Source organism: Leptopilina heterotoma, unplaced genomic scaffold (genome assembly GCF_015476425.1).
Source record: "Leptopilina heterotoma isolate Lh14 unplaced genomic scaffold, ASM1547642v1 Lhet_99, whole genome shotgun sequence".
NCBI classification, from domain to species: domain Eukaryota; kingdom Metazoa; phylum Arthropoda; class Insecta; order Hymenoptera; family Figitidae; genus Leptopilina; species Leptopilina heterotoma.
The window spans coordinates 43980-60557 of record NW_025111206.1 but is presented as its reverse complement, the minus strand read 5'-3'; the positions used below and the strand labels follow the sequence as shown (position 1 = coordinate 60557).

The following is a 16578-nucleotide window of genomic DNA, read 5'->3' as shown; positions in this document are numbered from 1 at the left end:
TTTCTTTTGATTGCTAATGATCAATACTTCTTTTGATTGCTAGTGATCAGTATCTGTTAACTGATTGATTGATCAATAAAGTTCAGCCAAATCTAGAGCCAAAATTAGATCAACAATAAAATTTACCTTAATTATCAGTCAAATTTTTTCAGATCGACACAGTGCAGTTCCTCGTCCAATTCGAACGAGAAGTGCATCGCCTAGAACCTATCCAACATTCACTAGAAGTCTTCTTGGTTGTGCAACGAGGGTCAATGATTCATTTCAATTGCAATGCGACATTAGAAGTTCTCCAAGTCCAACTCCTTCTTGGTACAGGTTGGCATATTGAATATTTATGCAATCAATTAGTTGAGCATTAATTTGTAACTGATCAATTAATGAAATACTTTTTTCTTGTCTTTCCCCCCTTTTTTTTCTTCCTGTGAATAGAAATGGTAAACGAATGGAGCGATCGAGTAGAGTTAGAAAATATTTTGATGGACGAACGGCAAAAATAGAGATCTTCGAAGTGAAGAAAACTGATACTGGTGAATATGTTTGTGAGGCTTATAATTTTCTGGGATCAACAAGAAGTAGTTGTCAAGTAATTGTCTTTGATTCTGATGATCCCTCGACACTGGATAAAGAGGCACCGAAATTTCTACAAACTCTTGCGAAAGAATCAATAGTAATGGAGGGACATTCTTATGAATTGCAGACGAGAATTGCAGGTACTGTTTTTGATTTTAATTGATTTTAATCAATGATCAATCAGATTAGTTAGATTGATTGATTGAAACAAATTTATATTCGCAGGTACTCCTCCGTTTGAAATCAAGTGGCTGAAGGACAAGAAGGAAGTTTGTGACACTGACTGCTACCGATATGTTGTCTACGAAGATGGAGGTTTAGCTCTACGATTAGCCAATGTCAATTCCTTGGATGCTGGTGAATACACCTGCCTAGTGCGAAATGCTTTTGGATCATCATCATGTAACGGTTTATTCGCAGTTCAAGGTAATGAGAAAATAGAAGAATAAAAAAAATTTTCTTTAATTTTTGTATTTTAACTGAAGAGAATTTATTCCTCTATTCTAGACTATAAAGGTGGATCGAAAGCTGCATTTTGGTTCACAAAAACTCCAGTTCCAGTTCTGGCTACCAAGGGCGAGACCGTTTCATTTTGTGCTAGGATTCAGACTGAAAGATCCATTGAAATTGAATGGACCGTCAATGGAAAGAGTGCTAGAGAGAATCACAATTGCAAGGTTTGGATGAATCATCATCATATGTAATGCCTCTTTCAATCATCATCAACATCATAACTAATACCTCTTCATCATTAGATGATGATTGTTGATCAGAATTTGCTTTTGATCAATCAGAAAGTTTTAATTAAAATTTGATTGATCCTTTGGAACAATCAAAAAAATTTTTAAACAAAATTTCCTCCGAACAGTAAAAAAATTTTTTTTTCTAAATTACATTGTTAAAATAATTTTAGGTTGAGAAAGACGGGCCAACGACAATATTGAGGATAAATTCAGTGACTTATCGTGACTGCGGTGAAATTCGTTGCACAGCATCAGTGACTGGAGGTCGAGGTCCATCGATAAGTTGTGCCACTGATCTTCGTTTCTTCAGAATTCCCAGATCAAGAGACAGATCTCCATCGCCTGTAAAAATGTTCCTATCACCACTGCCAAGACGTTCGACACGTGTCACCACAAGTCCCAATCGTTACGATAATAAAGAGAATTCAAATAGAATATCATCATTAAATGAAAGGGCAGACAATAAAATTAATAAAATTAATAAAATTAATGATTTGCATAATCGTTCACAAATCGAGATTTTCTGCAACAATTCAACATCTCAGCAGAATCAGGAAATCATCAAGAAAAATACAATAATTGAAGATGAATTAATATCGGCGAAAATTTACAATAATCGACAAATTAGAACTGAGACTGAAAATCAGAGGGAGGAAAAAATTGTTCGTAATTGTCTCAATAAGTTGGCAAACTCTCTTGGCAATCGGAAGGAGAGAAAAATTGAAAAGGAAGAAGAAATAGTAAGAGATGAAGAGAGAATAGAGATTATTGGAAGAATTGAAGAAGTGAAGACGAGAAACGTAGAAGGTGGTTTCAGGAAAGAAGAAACGAAAATAAGAAAAGGAAAACGAAAAGAAGAAAAAGCAAAGCAGAAAAGAGGAAATGAAGAAAGAAAAGAAAACGAAAAAAAGAAAGTAAGAGAAGAAGAAAATTTACAAACAAAAGTGAAGTCAATAAAAGAAGAAATAGAGAGAGAAATGAAATCAGCTGAAGAAAACGAGCCAAGAAAATATGCTAAACGAAAAGAAGAAATAAAGAAGAAAAACTCAAACCAAAATTCGCACAAAGTATCTTCAGAAGCAATGCAGCTAAATATATCTTCAGAAGAAATGAAGCAAATTAAACCTTTAGAAGAAATGAAGCAAAACAAATCTTTAGAAGAAATAAAGAAAACTAAATCTTTGAAAGAAATGAAGCAAAATAAATTTGTCGAAAAAATGAAGCAAAATAAATCTTTAGAAGAAATGAAGAAAAATAAGTCTTTAGAAGAAATGAGTCAAGATAAATCTTTCACAAAAATGAAGCAAAATAAATCTTTCGAAAAAATGAAGCAAAGTAAATCTTTAGAAGAAATGAAGCAAAACACATCTTTGGATGAAAGGAAGCAAAATACATCTTTGGATGAAAGGAAGCAAAATACATTTTTGGATGAAAGAAAACAAAATACATCTTTTGAAGAAATGAAGAAAATTAAATCTTTCGAAAAAATGAAGCAAAATAAATCCTTAGAAGAAATTAAGCAAAATAATTCACTCAAAAACATAAAACACAATAAATCTTTAGAAGAAATGAAGCAAAATAAATTCGACGAAAAAATGAAGCAAAATAACTCTTTAGAAGAAATGAAGATATCTCCAGACAAACCGAAGATGAAAAGAGACGAAAACAAGAGAGAAATGAACACAAACGAAAATCGAAAAATAAAGAAAATCCCCAACAAATCGGAGCGAAGAATTGAAAAAGAAGAAAATTGGAAAAATGAAGAAAAGAAGAGAAGCAAAAATAAAAAGAAAAGTACAAAAAAAGAAGAAGAAGAGGAAAATGTTGACAATAAGCAAACGGAATTTATTGCAGTGAAACCGGCTCTCGAACAAGTAAATCCGGAAACTTTAGAGGTAAAGAGATACCTCCCCACCCACGAGTCAGTGAACGGAGAAGAGTTGGAATTTTTGGATGTGTACGAGCGTGACGAACCGGCAATAGTATTAAAAGATCCATTGGACGTAATAGCGCTCAGAGGTTCAACAGCGATTCTCAGTGTGTTGTATCGAGGTCAACCGGAGCCCACAGTCAGATGGCTTCAAGCTGTGAGTAGAACAAATACATTTCTGTAATAATCATAATGACTTGAAAATCGATACGTCATTATATTTATGTTAATGTCTGATAAAATTCATATCAACATTACAATTTTTTTTTTTTTTTTTTGACTTTTTATAAATCAAAAAGAGAAACTCTCGTATTATCATCAAAAGGCACATCTGTTCGAAAATAGACACACTGCTCTTCTTGAAAACGAGCATGAAATCTACTAATCCAGTAGTTTATTGAATTAACGATAACACAACATTGCGTTAGTTTCAGTCTTCAAGATAACGAGTTGCTTACGAGTTTAGCTAAAATAATAATTGATTCTTGATCGTGAATTTTTTTTAATAAATTAATAATAACTTTTTTTTTAATAACAACCTTTCAGAGTTAATTGAATAGTAATTTTTTGAAAATTACTCTCTAAATTTGAATTGGTAAAAATATTTACTAATTTGAATTAGTGACTGACTTTTTGCTTTTGAATTAGTAAAATTTACTAATAAATTTGTAGAAATTACTACTTATTAGTAAAATTTACTAATTCAAAAGTAAAAAGTCAGTCATTAATTTAAATTAGTAAATATTTTTACTAATTCAAATTTAGAGAGTAGCCGAAAAATTGTGAGAAATTCGCGATTTTCAAATAGGTTAATTTTTCCTTCAGTAAATTATTTTTTATTAATTTTTTTTTTTAGATCATTTAAGTCATTAGTGAAAACCGTAAAATTTCCTAAACCCTTTCAAGTGTCTCAAATAATATTTTATCCAAAAATAAGCAGAAAACTTGCAGAAAATTAACGATTTTCGAAGAATTAATATTTTTCGGGTTATTTCTCTAATGGAATTTTTTCATCAGGACAAAGTAGGTCATTTTATGATTAATTTAGGTCTATTATGAAAGAGAGAAATTTTTCGTTACCCTTTTAAATTTATTGAAATTTAGCTAAAAAATTGCTACACTATAACGATTTTTGAAAGGGTTAATTTTTTTTCGGTCAATTATGTTATGGTATTTTTTGTTAGGCCAAAATAGGTCATTATTAATTATAAACAAATTTTTTTTAAACCTTTGCAGTGGATTAAATAATATTCTGTAGAAAATAAACAGAATTGGTAGAAAATTAGCGGTTTTCATAAAAGAGTTAATTTTTTTCGAGACAATTATGTAATGGAATTTTTCACTAGAATAAAATAGGTTATTTTATATACCGTTAGGTCAATTCTATTATTAGCGAAATTATTTTTAACCCTTTTCAAAAAAATTTTTTCGTGTCAATTCTCTTATAAGAGAATTGACGCAATAAAAATTATTTAAATTTATTTAAAAATTATTTTAAAAAATATTTTTTCCACGTCAAAATAGGTCATTATATGACTTATTTAGGTCAATTATAATGGTAGAAAATTTAAAGGAATCCCTTCTAGTTGCTTATTCATAAATTATTAAATATTAACAAAAGAATTTTACGAACTATTTTTAAAAGGCTTAAATTTTCCTTTCGGTTAATTATGTTATGGTATTTTTTTGATAGGTCAAAATAGGTCACTTCTAAAATTTTTGAGTGGTTTGAATAATATTTTGTGGAAAATAATCAAAAATTGCAGGAAATTAGCGGTTTTCATAATTTTTTCAAGACAATTAGTTAATGGAATTTTTCCACCAGGACAAAATAGGTCATTTTATGACTAATTTAGGTCAATTAAAAAAAGAGAAATTTTTCTTCAAATTTTGGAGTTTATAAATAAGCCAAAAAATTGCTAGAATTTAACTATTTTTGAAGGGATTAATTTTCCTTTAGGTTAATTATGTTATGAAATTTTTTTTTAGGACAAAATAGGTCCTAATAAAAAAATAATAATATTTTGTGGAAAATAAGCAGAAATGCATGAAATTCGCCGTTTTCATAAGGGTTATTTTTTTTTTTAAGGCAATTAACTAATAGACCTTTTTTCACCAGAAAAAATAGGTCATTTTATGACCAATTTGGGTCAATTAAGAGAAAGAGAAAATTTTCCTGCAAATTTTGATTTTTGAAAATTATTTAAAAAATTGCTAGATTTTAACGATTTCCGAAGGGATTAATTTTTCTTTCGGTCAAATATGTTATGTTATAATACGTAATTTTATTATGAATTTAGGTCAATTATGATAGAAAGAAATTTTCCTGCACTCTTTGGAGTTTCTGAAATAATAGTTTATTGAAAATTAGCCCCAAAATTTTGGAGATTCGCGATTTCAAAAAGGAATAATTTTTCTTACAGTCAATTATATTATGGTATTTTTTCGCTAGGTCAGAATAGGTCGTTAGTGACAGTGGGTTATGCTATTTACCCTCTAGGTCAAAAATAAGTGATTATTGTTGAAATTACATTTCAAATTAGAGCAGTACAATTTTTTTTTACCTAAATAAAAATAATTTGTTTGAAAGTAAAAAAAAAACAGTTTTCTTTATTTACGAAAAAAATATAATTCACTACTAAAATTTGTAATTACGAAAAAAATCGTTTCATCTCAGGCAAAATATCAATTTTTTCTGTTTATCGAATTTAATAACAAAAGTAGAAAAACACAGTAGAAAAAATAAATAATAATAAAAATATGTTTATTTAATAATTTATTTATTATTCAATTATTATATAATAAATATAATTATTCTAAAATAATTACCAGTGTGCTTGGATGCAAAAAACATATAAACGAATACAATAATAAATATCATATGTTGCTGATTCGCTCAAGTCGCGAGTTTTAAATCGAAATAAGCTAAAAGACACACGGAAAGAATTCTTAATAGAATTTAAAAAATGCGGCTGATGATGATTCATCGTGTACGAGGCAGAGAAAACGCGTGACACGCACAATATTACTTTCATATATTATTATGGTTTCTCCCACTCGTGAGTGCACATTATGTTATCGGAACGAAATTTTTCAAACCAAACGTGTCAGTCATTTTAAAGTTTATTTCTTTCATATTTTGTGCTTTTATTTCTGTGTTTTGTTTTGGTTTTTTTTTCTTGTAATTTGTAAATATGTGTTTTTGAATTATTGTTTCCTTTATTTTTTTTTTCGAAAAAAAAAGAAGTGAATGCACATTTTTATATGCAGTGAGATTACAATAGGTAAGAAGGAAACATGAATTAGTCGGGCTTTTCATGTGACCTTGTTCGTACCACGTGGAATAACGACTTGTTGCTTTTGTTCACTTTTGTTCAGCTTCACAACGACACTTGATCTTTTGCTCGACTCAAATTGCTCTTTTTAAGCGAGAGAAAAGTATTTTGTTTCATGCCTATATAAGAACATGAATCTGTAAAATGCGTAAAACGCATTGTTAATTCGATAACATGGCGATTTTTTTTCGGCTCAATATAGCGGAAAAATGAGATTGTTTCTCTTATTGCAAATCAGTTTTATGATAGATTACTACCGTGCACCCATTTTTTTTTAATTTTTAGATTCTCTTTTTTTATATCTTTAATTATATACTTTTCTGAATATTTACATTATATTTTTATTTTTATAAATTTTTTTAAAACTTTTTTTACTATATTTTGTTATCTTTTTTCCCCCCTTCTTTATGGTTGTTTATTATTGTATTTTTATTATTATTAATTTAATTTTTTTTCATTTCAATTAAAAAATTTTTTAAATTCTATATTTTAATTCAATTTTGTCTTATTCTTTATTTTTTATGTTTTATTCTTCTACTTTTTATTTATTTTTCTCGTCTTCAACTTTTACTTTTACTTTAATAAACAAAAAAAAATTGATATTTTACCTGAAACAAAGTGGATTTTTTATTCATACTGAACAAAATTTTTTTTTTATTCTTTAGGGTCGAGTTTTGATTCCAAGCGAGAGAATTCGAATCGAAACCGAAAAAGGCACATCGAGACTCACTTTGGAAAAAATAACAGCTGACCAAGCTGGAAAATACGCGGTTTTCGTTGAAAATTCTTCAGGACGCGATTGGAGATATTCGAGTCTTGCGGTTGAAGGTAAAATTACAAACTATTATAGTAATTATTTTATTATTATAGTAATTTTTTTTTTATTTTAATAATTATTTTATTGTTCTAATAATTAAGTTTCATTTTAATACCTAATAGTAACTCGTATTTAGTACTTATTTCTTTTTACAGTGTAGATATTAATTATAGTTTATATAATTTAAATAAATTTTGATTACAATTAATATAACTTATGTAAATATATTTTGATTAAAATTAATTTTTTTTTAATGAAAGTAATTAATTAATTAAATTTAATATGTACTTCTAATTAATTTTAATACTGAAAAACATATATTTGATTCAAGTAACCGATTACTTTTCTATTATCAAATAAATTTTACTTGAATAAAATAATTTTTACTCGAATCAAATAATTTTTACTTGAATTAAATAATTTTTATCTCAACTAATTAAATTTTATTTGAACCAAAAAATTCAGTATATAAAAAAAATACCATTTAAGGGGAGGTTCTCATTGCGGGAATCAAAAAAATTTATTTCTTTTTTATTGTATTTTTTGAAAGCTATATATATGTAGAATATGTGTGTATAGCGATTTTTTGATCCGAAGAATATTTTCGTTCTTATGGAGTCTTGAACTCACCGGCGTCCCGAGCACTGAATAACAAATGTCAGGCAAATCGAATCGATTTTTAAAAATTTTGCAAATCTGACCTCAGAATCGTAAAGAGTGACCCTAAATACCTATAGATATTTATCAAATACGCAAATTGAACAAAGAATTGGAAAGAATTTAATTATTGCACAAAAATGTTTCTCAAACTTTAAACGCGTTTTTCTCGAAACAAGATTTTTCAAACTGGTGGGCATCGTAGCGTCTAAACTATTTAGTCAATCAACTTCGGGTTTGCGGCTAATTAAAGGTAACTAAATTCTACTGGGGTTATACCTATAATATGGTAAAATTGTTAACAATAGAGATTTTTACAAGAGGTCAAATATAGAAAAATAATGCAAAAACGCAGTTTTTTTAAAAATGTGTCCGCCATTTTGTCATTTTGTTAACTTTTTAACTATTTTATAGGTATAACCTATTCTTTAGGATGTCATCTTTATAAAAAATTTTGAGTTTTTGTTTTAGACTAAAAATTGCGCAGTGTAGAATGCCCACCGTTTTCCATATTTAAAAAAACATTATTTTCTAGATGCGCCATATTGGCCGCCATTTTGCATTTTTTTAAAAATGAAATATATGTTTTGAAAGTTCAAGAATGTATCTTTATTTAGAAAAAAGAACTACATCGCTAAGTCATAGCCGCTCTTTGCAAAAAATTGTCAAAGTTTGTGTTTATTTTGGCCTTTGCAATGAGAACCTCCCCTTAATTGACTTCAATAAATAATTAAAAATAAACTAATTTATAGTTTTACATAAATATTTTAATTAAATTACAACAGTCGAGCCTGTCGGAATACAACTCTATTTTTAAAATATTTTTGTATTCAAAAATGACAAACAATAATTTTCACATAGTTCCAGAATATTGCAAAAAAATAAAAATATTACAAAATTAAATTATAAAACAATTTTTTAAGAATTATTTACTGTAATCAAAATTTTAAAAATCGAGTTGCATTCCGATAGGTTTCACTGTATGTATCCTCGAAATCTGAGTACTGAAGGGAGAGTAAATAAATTATAAATTTATAATATAAATAATAATTTATAAATAATTATGTATAAATAGTTATAAATAGTTATAAATAATTAATAAATCATATAAAATTAATTTATTATACTATTCAATTGTTATTAAGTCGGAGCAATCGATTATTTATCAAGAAAACAGAAATTGTTCACGTGTAGAATGAATGACGACAGTTGAGTTAGATTACGTAATAGACAAAATAAACCAAAAAAAATATATATATAAACTTGGGAGAAAAATGAAACTGTAAGCTAGGGTAGGGAAGAATATATCTTCTTTGGATGTAAAGCTATAAACTTCACATAATGAGCTTAAGTAGGCGTGTTCTCGGTCTAGTTCTCCCCAGACAAGGTAGTCTAGCTCCAATGACATCGTGTGAGTTTAAAATCTAAAGTTTATATATGTTTATTTCTCAAATCCTTTTGCATAGCAGACGTTTCTTGATCGTCAACGAAGCCAGCTGTTTAAATATCTAGTTTCAGTGTGTTATTCCATTTACTTGAAAAAAAAATAAATTCCAATTTGTTTTTATCAATTTTTCATTGCGCTAATTTTGAGTTTTTTGATTTTTTGGAAAAAAGAGAAAAATTGTGCCTTGGAAATTGTTAGTGATCTGTGCTCAACTGTAAGTCTTAATTTAGTAATTTTAGTTTAACAATTAAGGTTCGAATTGTGTTAATTAAGTTTTCGAATTTAATATCAATGAATTAAAATTATTTAAATCGTTCTTTAGATACATTGTTTTTTAGTTCTTTTTTGTATTAGTCAATATTTTTTATAATTATATTTTTTATAATTAAAAGTAATAAATCAAAAAATTTCTAGTGAATTTGAATTAGTAAAATTAGTGGTAAATTACTTAGTAAAATTTAAATTAATAAAAATGTTTACCAATTTGAATTGGTGACTGACTTTTGGTTTTTGAATTAGTGAATTTTACTAATAAATATAGTAATTTCTACTAATTTATTAGTAAACTTTACTAATTCAAAAGCAGTTATTAGTAAACATTTTTATTTAATTCAAATTTAGAGAGAATAAAACGTATTTTTGATTCTAGAAATTAAATTTATTTCCAGAAATTTATTGATTTATTTATTTAATTTTATTAATTCAATATTTTATTATTCAATCATCAATATTTAATATTACGTTAAAAATTTCTCGTGAGTGGAAATGAAAATAAAACCCTTAAAAATTTTAAAGAGTCATTCCCGGAAATTCCCGGTATTATTTCCGGAAACTTTTTCAAGTGGGATTTTACTTTATATTAATTTTGATTTTAACTACAATAAATCGCAGTAAATCACCAATTTGTTAATTAAATTAGCTTAGTGTTACTATGCGGAAGGATTTCCGGAAGTCACTCCCCCAGGAAGTGTGAACCTTTCAGGAGTAGTTTCTGGAAATTTTCCTTGATAATACAGAAGATTTTCGACAAAATTTTCCGAAAATCCTTCCACGGGGATTTTTAATTATTGTAATGAAAACATTTCTAATTTGTAATGTAATAAAATTACAAGTTTGTAAAAAAGAAAAAAAAATACTGTTAGTATTTTGTTTTCAATTTTAGAATTATTTATTACTTTTTTAATTCTTTTTTTTGGGTGATTTTTGTTCTCAGGACCACCGGAAGCACCAGCGGGAGTGCCAATAGTGAGCGCATGCAATGTGGGCAAAGAAATTCCAGGTGTCAATGTAGCATGGTGTTCTCCGTCATACGACGGTGGATGTGCACTCACTGGCTATGCGATTGAAATGCGAAATATTGATGAAGAAAGTTGGACTCTTGTTTCAGAAACATATCATTCACTTAATCACACAATCGCTGGTCTCATACCAGATGAGACGTATCTATTTCGAGTTAGGGCAATAAACATTCACGGAGCAAGTGAACCGAGTTTTGAATCCGTTCCGTTTACAGTTCGACGGGAAATTGAAAACGAGAAGGAAATGAAGGATCAAATGTCGGATAAGGAAACCGAAGACGAAAGTATGTATTCGTATATGTTAAGTATTTAAAATTCACTGGTATCATTTGGAGAAAAATGGCATTTTGCTGTTTTTTTGCCGTTTCTTTAATATTAATTCACAATTATCTTTTTTTTTGGTACCATATAATTTATAAGTGGTACTATCAAAATAACAGTTGGTACCATTAAAGTAATTAATGGTACCATCGAAATAATTATACCACTCAAGTAAGAAGTAATGATTGGAACCAATTAATGGTAACAATTTAGTAGATCGATTGTGGCCTTTGTAATTTTGATGGTACCAATTATTGTTTTGAAAGTACCATTTATAATTTCAGTGGTACCACTTATTGTTTCAATGGTACCACTTATTATTTCGATGGTACCACTTATTATTTCGATGGTACCAATCAATATTTCGATGGTACCATTTACTACTTGGGCGGTACCGTTATTAATTTCGGTGGTACCATTTATTACTTTAATGGTACCATCTGTAATTTTGATAGTACCACTTATAAATTCTATTGTATCATTAATTCGCTGGTACAATTAAATAATTTTACGGGTGCAGTAATCTCGATGTTATTACTTACTATTTAATTGGTACCAATAATTAATTTGATGGTAGTATTAATTTTTTGATGGTACTAATCCAGGTACTGATGATACCATTTTTAATTTACATTGTACCAGCGATTATTTTGATGGTAAAACTTGTGGTCTGGTACTATTTACAAATCGATTGTATGATTTGTAACTTTGATGGTATCAATCAATATTAGGGTAGTACCATTAGTATTTTAATGGTACCAATAATTATTTCAATGGAACCAATAATTATTTCAATGGCACCAATACTTATTTCAATGGTACCAATAATTATTTCAATGGTACCAATACTTATTTCAATGGTACCAATAATTATTTCAATGGTACCAATACTTATTTCAATGGTACCACTTATTATTTCAATGGTACCACTTATTACTTCAGTGATACCAACAATTATTTCGTACCATTTATTACTCATAGTACAATTTGCTACTTCCGTGGTATTTTTTCTTCTCTTTTTTCCTGTTTATTTATTGTTATTTTTCTTTGTTTCTTTTCTTTCTTTTTATGGATTTTTTCTCTTCTTTTTTCTTTTTATTTATTTATTTTTGCAATTTTTTTTTCTTGAAGGCTTTGGCGAGAAGAACATGGAGAAGACAGTAGTCACTCCCGAGGACGGAAAAGTCTTCCACGAAAGATACGATGTAATGGAGGAATTGGGAAAAGGTCGATACGGAATTGTCAAAAGAGTTGTGGAAAAAACAACGGGACATGAATTCGCATCGAAATTTGTGAAGACAATAAAAGCAACGGATAGAAAATTAGTGCGTGAAGAAATAAAAATAATGAATCTACTTAAACATCCGAAGCTTCTTCGTTTGTCAGCAGCTTTTGAGAGTCCGAGGGAAATCATCATGATCACAGAATAGTGAGACTATTGTTTAATTACTAATAATTAAATATAATTAATAAATTAATTTGGTACTTAAATTAAATCGTTATCTTCATATTTTGTAATAATAAGTTAAATTAATTTGCTAATTAAATTTGATAAATTGAAATAAATAATATTAAATTAAATTTTTAATTAAAAATTTCTAATTATTGTTTTCTACCATTTTTTATATTTTCTTTCTTCTAAAATCGAGTTTTTGATAATTTTATTGATAAATTTTTAAGCAACATTTCTTTTTGCTTCGTTTAGCATATCAGGCGGTGAGCTTTTTGAAAGAGTAGTTGCCGATGATTTCACACTCACTGAGAAAGATAGCATTCTCTTTATGAGACAAATTTGCGAGGGCGTTAAATACATGCACAAAAATAATGTCGTTCATCTGGATCTCAAAGTGAGTTGCAATTAATTAAATTAGAAAATATATTATTATAATAATTATCATAATTATAATAACAATAATAATAATAATAATAATAATTGATATAAATATTTTTTTTTACTTTTATTATTGTTAATAAAATAATGGTAATTAGTAATAATAATAAAATTTATAATTCTAACATTTTCATTTTATGTATTTATCTTTTTTTATTTTAATTTCAGCCAGAGAATATAATGTGTCGAACTCGAACGTCCCACAGTATAAAATTAATAGATTTTGGCTTGGCACAAATTTTAAAGCCAAATGTTCCAATTCGTGTACTTTTTGGAACGCCGGAATTTATTCCACCTGAGATTATTAGCTACGAGCCTATTGGCACCGAATCCGATATGTGGAGTGTGGGAATAATCTGTTACGTTTTGTGAGTATTTAGAAAAAAAGGATTCAAAATTTGAATTATTTAAAAATAAAACTTTCAGATTAAATTATTTTTTTTTTAAATTTTATTTGAATCGCTGATTCAGTTATAAATAATTAATAATAATAATTTAATTATAAATAATTATTATTAAATAGTAATTAATAATAATAATTTAACTATAAATAATTATTAAGAATAATTCAAATATAAATAATAATTAATATTAATTCAGTTATAAATAAATTCAATTTTAATTTAAATCTACAGATTAAGTGGACTCTCTCCGTTTATGGGCAATAATGATACGGAAACTTTTGCCAATATAACAAGATCTGAATATGATTTCGATGACGAAGCATTTGACGCAATTTCACAGGATGCCAAAGATTTTATTGGCTGTTTATTGATTAAGAGAAAAGAGTAAGTTTCCTTTTAAGTTTCCACAATTCCAAAAATTTCTATTCATGTTTTTTTTTATTTTCATAAAATTATTGTAAAATTTTTAATAATATGATGTTTTATAATAATATGATATTTTTTTTATATATGATTTTATATTTATTTATATTTATTTTATTATTTTACTTTATTTGTTACATTATTTTATTATTATTTATTCTTATTTATTTATATATTTTATTTATTTTTTCATTTTTATAAATTAAAAAAATTATTTATTATCAATATAATAATTATTAAATTATTAATATAATAATCACAAAATTATTATTATTTCAATAATTAAGAATTATACAAGAATTTAAATAATTGGAACGATTTTAGATCTCGAATGTCGGCAAAGGAATGTTTAGAGCACTCGTGGCTGGCGCAACACACGGAAAATATGAGTCAAGTTGCTTTATCGACCGAAAAATTGAAGAAATTCCTCGTACGAAGAAAATGGCAGGTGAGAAAACAAATTAAAAAAAAAAGAAAACTTTTTTTTAACTTTTTCCATTGTTTGTGTTTCGAGTGTTTGATGTGCTTGTTTGGTACACTCACACAAATTTTAATAGATTTTTAGTTTAAAAAACAAAGAAATTTCTAATAGCATGTGTGTTTTAATATTTTTTGTCTTTTGTTTGCGTTTTGTTTTTTTCTAAAACAGAAAACAGGAAATGCACTTCGAGCACTTGGCCGGATGTCGAAATCGGCAAATAGTAGACGAAGTCCTTCACAATCGTCGGGACCGTCCTCTCCCGTTTTGAAGGAATCATCATCCTTTGAGGAGTCATCAGATAAAAAAAATACGAGTACAAGGGAAAATTCTTTTGAAGAAAATATCGAAATTTCTTCAGTTGCCAAAGAAGATTTTTCTCGAAAGGAAGATAAAATGACTTTGAAAATTGTGTCAGCAGGGGAAGAAATTTTATCTTCGGGAAATGTTTCTTCTTTCGCTGATGAAGAAACGGAGAAATCTTATTCTCGTCGGGAATCAGAAAAAGTTTCTTCAGTCGATGATGATGCATCAGATGAAGCTTCTTCTTTGCGTTCCGAAATACCGGTGAAAACTACTTCTTTTTCTGCTGACGAAATAAAAGAAAAATTGTCTTTTGCTAATGAAGAATCAGAAGAAGCTTCTTGTTTAGCTGCTGAAGAAACAAACGAAGTTTCTCCTTCTCTTCCCGAAGCATCAACGAAATCTTCTTCTTTTCCTACCGAGACACGAAAAAATTTATCTTCTGTTGCCGAATCAACAGATGTTTCTTCTTCTACTAAGAAACGATCGGAAAACATTTCTTCTTTTACTAATGGAGAATCGAAAAAAGTTTCTTCTCTTACTAACAAAGAATCAAAAAAAGTTTCTTCTTTTATAAATAAAGAATCGAAAAAAGTTTCTTCTTTTGCTAATGAAGAAACGGAGAAAGTTTCTTCTTCTGCTAATAAGGAATCGAAAAAAGTATCTTCTTCTACTAATGAAGAAACGGATAAAGTTTCTTCTCCTACTAATGAAGAAATAGAAAAAGTTTCTTCTCCTACCGATCAACAATCAGAAGAAACTTCTTCCTTTGCTGCTGAAGAAATAGAGTATGTTTCTTCTTCTCCTTTCGAAGTATCAATGGAAGATACTTCCTTCGTTGAAGAAAGGAGAAAAAATTTATCTTCTCCTGTTGCCGAATCAACAGAAAACGTTTTTTCTTCCAGTGAAAAAACACAGGGATATTTCCTTCCTATTTCTTCAAATTTCGAACCCATTTATGAGAATATTTCCTCACTTTCACTGAAGAAAGAAAAGAATACTGAAGATATTGTCGAACCTGAGGTATTTGAAGTATTTGAAGTATTTGAAAAATTGGATATTGATGAAGCTAGTCAAAAAAGAAATTCAGAATTCAAAGAAGAAGAAAATGACCGAAAAGAAGAAGAAGAAGAAGAAGCAAAAGAAGAAGTAGAAGGACAAAAAGAAACTGAAGAACTTCCTTCTGGAAATATTTTGAATATTGAAGAAATTATGGAAGAAGTAAATTCTAAACTGCAAAAATTTGCAACTGAAGAAAATGACAATGTGGAATTAGCGGAAAATGAAGCTATTGAATCTCAAACGAAAGAAGCGAACAAGCAAAAATATCAAGTCAGATTTTCCATTGACGTAAAAGCTGACGAGATGGAAAGTGATTCGGATTTTAATTTCGAGCAACTGAAAAATTCAAAGAAGACTGATGACAATCGAAATAAAATCGATTCCGATAAGCAGGAGGTTGAGGAGGAGAAATTCAACCAAGATGACTTCAAAAATGGAGTATGTAACACTGTGTGTGATCTTAACACTTTGCACGAAGGTGTGTATTTTTTCATTTACTCAAATTCGATTTTTTTCCTTTTTTCAGAAAATATTTTCTCATTTTTTTTATTATTTATTTTTGTCTATTTTTCTTCACTATTTTGTTATTATTTATTTTTATTTATTTTCTTTATTATTTCATTGTTCTATATTTTTATTTATTTTATTTATTATTTTCTAATTCTCTATTTTTATTTATTTTTAAAAATATTTTGTTATTCTTTATTTTTTATTTATTTGTTTTCGTTAATTACGATTTAAATTATCTTATAATCTTTTTTTTTACCAGAATTTTTTTTATTTGATTAAGTGAGTAAAGGAGAAATCCTTTCGCGAAGAGAAAAATTTTTCTATAGAAATTGCCATCTTTATTTAGTTTTCAAGAAATGTTTCACTGACAATTTTTCTTTTGGCGT

General features: G+C 27.8%; 1 protein-coding gene across 1 annotated transcript in view; it reads left to right on the top strand.

The window, feature by feature from the left end:
- LOC122512447 (titin homolog) overlaps positions 1 to 16578 on the top strand; it is a 70759-nt gene that overhangs the window by 53428 nt on the left and 753 nt on the right. The window contains exons 32-44 of the mRNA XM_043628279.1: positions 153 to 318; positions 433 to 713; positions 799 to 999; positions 1081 to 1250; positions 1487 to 3403; positions 7247 to 7409; positions 10716 to 11084; positions 12253 to 12550; positions 12827 to 12968; positions 13181 to 13380; positions 13648 to 13800; positions 14164 to 14287; positions 14489 to 16160. Coding sequence (XP_043484214.1) covers positions 153 to 318; positions 433 to 713; positions 799 to 999; positions 1081 to 1250; positions 1487 to 3403; positions 7247 to 7409; positions 10716 to 11084; positions 12253 to 12550; positions 12827 to 12968; positions 13181 to 13380; positions 13648 to 13800; positions 14164 to 14287; positions 14489 to 16160 — 5856 coding nt within the window. The remainder of the gene's footprint in view (positions 1 to 152; positions 319 to 432; positions 714 to 798; positions 1000 to 1080; positions 1251 to 1486; positions 3404 to 7246; positions 7410 to 10715; positions 11085 to 12252; positions 12551 to 12826; positions 12969 to 13180; positions 13381 to 13647; positions 13801 to 14163; positions 14288 to 14488; positions 16161 to 16578) is intronic.